This window comes from Nicotiana tabacum, chromosome 24, assembly GCF_000715075.1.
Source record: "Nicotiana tabacum cultivar K326 chromosome 24, ASM71507v2, whole genome shotgun sequence".
Lineage (NCBI taxonomy): Eukaryota > Viridiplantae > Streptophyta > Magnoliopsida > Solanales > Solanaceae > Nicotiana > Nicotiana tabacum.
This window is the reverse complement of record NC_134103.1, coordinates 72,670,805-72,676,319: the sequence shown is the minus strand read 5'-3', so window position 1 is coordinate 72,676,319 and position 5,515 is coordinate 72,670,805. Positions and strand designations below refer to the sequence as shown.

The following is a 5,515-nucleotide window of genomic DNA, read 5'->3' as shown; positions in this document are numbered from 1 at the left end:
GGGGCTGAGTATTGGCCAGTCAAGAACTCCCACGCGCAGAAGATGAAAGTAGCAGAGATGAGGATGCTGAGATGGATGTGTGGGTGTACCAGGAGAGATAGGATTAAGAATGAAGCTATCCGAGATAGAGTGGGAGTAGCCTCCGTAGAGAACAAGATGCAGGAGTCGAGGCTGAGATGGTTCGGACATGTTAAGAGAAGAAGCATTGATACTCATGTTAGGAGGTGTGAGAGGTTGGCTTTGGAAAGTTTGAGAAGAGGTCGAGGTAGGCCTAAGAAGTACTGGGGAGAGGTGATTAGGCAGGACATGTCGCTGCTTCAGCTCACTGAGGACATGACCCTTGATAGGAGGGTGTGGAGGTCGAGGATTAAGGTAGAAGGTTAGTAAGTGGTTTATAGTTGTTCACCGATAGTCTTAGTAGCATGCATGTCCCTTCATATTCTTAGATTTTTATTACGTTATGTAGTTTTGTTCGCCTCAGGTATTGTATTCCCTGTTGCTATTATTTGGTACTACTTATCCTTTATCTCTCCCTTTTTCTTTTTTCTTCCATCTTTCTTCCTTCCTTGCTTTCCCCTTCTTCTTCTTCTTGCCCTTCCTGAGCCGAGGGTGTATTGAAAACAACATCTCTACCTACATTAGGTAGGGGTAAGGTCTGCGTACAAATTACCCTCCCCAGACTTCACCTGTTGGGATCAATCTGAGTTTGTTGTTATTGTTGTTGTTACATTAATTTGCTTATTTATTCACTTCTTAAAATGTTACCGTACGCCACTGATTACTTTAATTGATGATCTGTCAAATTTTTACAATGTTAATGCACATTGACCACAAAAACAAAAAAGAAGTAGCTAGAGTCCGTGATCCCTAAGATTTCATAGCATTATCCTTGCCCCCTGGACCGTTGACTACAACAAGACGAGAGGAATTCGTATCATTTCAAATCCCTATTTTTATTTTTATTTAAGAGAAGGAGTTATAAAAACTAAAATATTCCTACTTGAATAAGAAGTTCTATAATTTACAATTTTTTTTAATATAATAATTCAACATATTGCTCCGCATTTCCCATTCATTTACTAAAAAAATAAAAATAAAAATGATCAAACTACTTATTCATTATTCGGGGATGAAACATAGAATATCAAAACTGACAACAAAGAGAACAAAGTAACAAAACAAAGAAAAAAAAAAGTAGAAGAGTATATATATGGTGGTCATGGGTCACCATTTTACCTACTATCTATGGGTTCAATTGGTTTTTTGGACTTTTACAAACTTGTTTTTAGTTTTATTACCTTATCTTTTTTTATACATGAGAGATTTACTTTTATATGTACGAGATCTTTCTTTTCCACGTAAAAGATCTAAAAAAAATATTTTCTTAAATTCAACATTATAAAAGGACATGTAGGCCTAAAACCTCGTATCTATGCATGTTATATTAGTTTATGTATTTATTCTTATCAACACATGTTTGTGGATCCAAATTCTTTGCACCAACCTCTCACCAACTTTGAAAATGAAGAACCATCCCTACTTAATTAACTTCCTTTTGCGTGCACGTCCTACTTAAAAGACATGCCAATGTTCCCTATTGCTTTCCTCACCCACCCACCAAACTTCTTGGGATACAATCTTTTTAGATATACTTCTAATATTTATATTTTTTGGTTGGGGTAGGGTGGACCAATGAATGAAAAAGAAGAAATAAACTATGATGATATTTAACCAAAAACTCATATATTTTTTGGTTGGGGTAGGGATTAAAGAGTGAGAGTTGCAACTATTAAATGGTAATTTCAATATATTGTCATAATTCTCCCGAACTTCTTAAGTCTATTTTTTTATTTATTATTGGAGGTTATAAGCTTACCATTTACTTTCACTCTATGTTTGATCTTTTCTCAATTAGGGTGTCTTTATAAACTTAGAGTTTAAGTCTCTTAAAGGTTAATTAAGTAAGTTATACACCAAACATGAATTGACAACCTAAAAAGGATATAGTTAGATTACGTGCAATCTTTTAGGAATTACATGCACCTGATTTTTAATTCTAATTCTAACTGTGCAACTTTTCTTTTTAATTTTTCATCTATTAATTAAATTGACATATCCACAACACTACAATAAGCCTGATTATATTTTTCTTAAACATTTCACAAAGTAAAACAACTTCTGCATGACTTTAATAAAAGTTCTCTTTTCCTAATCAAGGCCAAATAAAAACAAATAGACTACTTGTCTTAATTATATTTCCATTATCTATTACTCTCTGTCTTTGAAATAAATTAATCCAGCCGTTGAATGTGGTTTGTCGTGGTATCATCTAACGATTGAGAGTGATCCTTAACTACTTCCTTTGGTCCCACAATAGTGGGGTCCACACATAGCCTCACACTGTTGACTAAACTCTCCAACCACGGACCCGGTTGGCGGCCGGTCCATGCACAAAAAGGTCAAGACTCAAGAGTCAGTAAGCTGAAGATAACTAATAAACCGGTCCAAACCGGACTCATTTGTGTCCATATATACGTAGGTTCCTACCCCCAGAATACATAGAAATCAACGATCAAACAGAAATTTTTTTTGGCATAAATAAAGGAGAGAAAAGTAGCAAAAAAACATCAAAGAAATGGCAGAGAACGGAATTAAACACCAAGAGGTTGGCCACAAAAGCCTTTTGCAAAGTGATGCTCTTTACCAGGTACCAATACCATAACTATTTCCTCAATTTCCCTCTATATGTATTCTCCTTTTAGTGTTTTAGATAATAGCAATTGTTAATACGATAAAGATTTAGATTTAATAACTTTATTGATTACATACATATACAAACATGTTTCTATATTCCTGATTATATTGGCATTTAATTTTCTACTTGTGACAGTACATACTTGAAACCAGTGTATACCCAAGAGAGCCAGAATCCATGAAAGAGCTCAGGGAGGTGACTGCTAAGCATCCATGGTGAGTAAATTACATTTGCAGAACAATTATATGTACTATTCCCTCTATCTCAATTTATGTGTCGTTATTCGAATATCAAGACCATGAATTTGGACATGATTTTTAAATTTTTTGAAATAAAATTTATATTTTTGAATACTATGTAAAAAATATTATAGGATGCAATAAGTAACAATTCAAAATATTTAAAATTTATATGAAAAATTTGTAATAACTTGTTTAACTCTCGAAATCCAAATAATAGTGGATGATTGACTCATTCCATACTAGAAATAATCACAGAAAATTCTTTGATAACCCGGATTCCTATTTCTCAATGATATTCCACGATCAAGACAATTGGCTGAATCTCATAAAACCATTTCATAGAAGTTTTGATATCTTCTTTTTATAAAGCAAATCGATTTCAATTCTTGAATAATCCACATCACTTCTGCTTCTATTGGAACACAAGATTTTCCTTTTCTAGAAAAGACCCGTATCAATAATTCTGATTTTACGTACGGACAATTCCTCAATATTTTGTTCATTCATGCCATATAAATTGGGATAGAGGGAGTATTTTTTTTTCCTTTTATTTTTTCTGAATGAATAATTTAAATATGTAAATGTGGAAATTAACAGGAATTTAATGACAACATCAGCGGATGAAGGGCAGTTTTTGAACATGTTGTTGAAGTTGATCAATGCCAAAAACACAATGGAGATTGGAGTTTACACTGGCTACTCCCTCCTTGCTACTGCCCTTGCTATCCCCGATGATGGAAAGGTATAATATTAATTATGTCATAGGGATAACGATTGAATTATATTATTTTCTCCGTTTCAATTTGTTTGAATTTTTTCGGAGTAGGAGTGTTAGATTGATTCATTTTTTATGTGAATTCGGACACAAATTCTTTAAATTTTGTTTAAAATAAAATTTACATATTTAGAAACTACATAAAAAGTATTATAAATTCAAAATATTTAAAACCTTTTTTGACTCCCCAAATAATATTAGGTTCATTCTTGTTTAACGAGAAAGAACTACTCCATCTGTTTTTTTCTCTAGTTGTTTTGGTAGCTCCACCAGAATTGTCCCTAAGAGAAAAGGAATAAAAAAATATAGAAAGAATTAGGAAAAAGAGAAAAGAAAGTTCCTATCAGAAGGAACGTGGACATTTGACTTGCATTAAAGAAAGAAAGAAAGCAAGAGAGCTAGGAGATATAAATAAATAAATTTTTCGTTGGCATTATTTCCTTTTCTTCCTTTAAAATCTTGTTAGGTGAGAGTGGGTTTAGAATGATGGCAAAGGAAAGTAAAAGAAGGAAGCGTGAAGCGTCTTTGACAGGATTAAACCATGCACCTTTTGCCTCTTCAATTTTATATATTTCAATCTTAGTTTATCTTTTTCCAACAAAGTAAGGTGGCCATAAATATTGAACATATAATTTACAAATTGTGCGCACGGATTAATTTGAAATATTATAAATATTGTAATAAGCTTAATTTGGTTTTCCAAAAAATAAAAGAAATACCCTTTAATTAGATATAATACATTTATACTTTTATAGTGTATAATTTATTTACATTATCAATTTACATAAAATAAATCGTATTAAAACATACAAGACCCAATAATAAGTCCCCTTTGCCCATTAGCATGACAAAAATTTAATTGTTTTAACTTGTTTCTTTTATGCAGATATTGGCAATGGACATTAACAGGGAAAATTACGAAATAGGATTGCCCATAATCGAAAAGGCCGGTGTGGCTCACAAAATTGAATTTAGAGAAGGCCCTGCTTTGCCCGTTCTTGATCAACTGGTTGAAGATGTGAGTTTACTCCTTACCAAATCTACTTATCATTTGCTTTTAATTATCTCTTTATTACTATTTTTTATTATTGATAATGAGAATCCGATGAAGCTTATTTAGTTTAGGGATTTCCTACACAATTTTCATTTGAATTTTGGTTTCAGAAAAAGAATCATGGCACGTATGATTTCATATTTGTGGATGCTGATAAGGACAACTACATTAACTATCACAAAAGGATAATAGATTTGGTGAAAGTTGGTGGTTTAATTGGGTACGACAACACCCTATGGAATGGTTCTGTGGTGGCTCCACCTGATGCACCAATGAGGAAATACGTAAGGTATTATAGGGACTTCGTGTTGGAACTTAACAAAGCCCTAGCCGTTGATCCAAGGATTGAGATTTGCATGCTACCCGTTGGTGATGGCATTACCTTGTGCCGCCGCATCACCTGATCATTCCAATATTCTTTTGTTTCTTTTTATTTCTAAATATATAAAATAAAAAAAACATTTTCTTTCTTTGTTTCTCTTTTGGTTTATAATGTAAGGGAGGACTTCCTTTTAAGCTATGAGTTTCATATTTTTCACTATCTGTAATGGTAAAAGATTGTAGCTCAATGTACTTCTGATAATTTAAAGTAATATTGAGCATTAATTGCATTTCTTATTTTATTTTTATATTGTTTCTATTACGTATGTCTAGAGATGGAGAAATTAAAATTTAATTCTAAAAGTGCC

The 5,515-nt window shown here is 32.7% G+C and overlaps 1 protein-coding gene across 1 annotated transcript; it reads left to right on the top strand.

Moving 5' to 3' along the window:
- Positions 1–2,627: 2,627 nt before the first annotated feature.
- LOC107770611 (caffeoyl-CoA O-methyltransferase 5) lies at positions 2,628–5,312 on the top strand. The gene is given in 5 exon segments (NM_001325070.1): positions 2,628–2,707; positions 2,891–2,970; positions 3,595–3,739; positions 4,659–4,790; positions 4,937–5,312. Coding segments are annotated over 5 exon segments (723 nt in total). The 5' UTR covers positions 2,628–2,635; the 3' UTR covers positions 5,231–5,312.
- Positions 5,313–5,515: the final 203 nt, after the last annotated feature.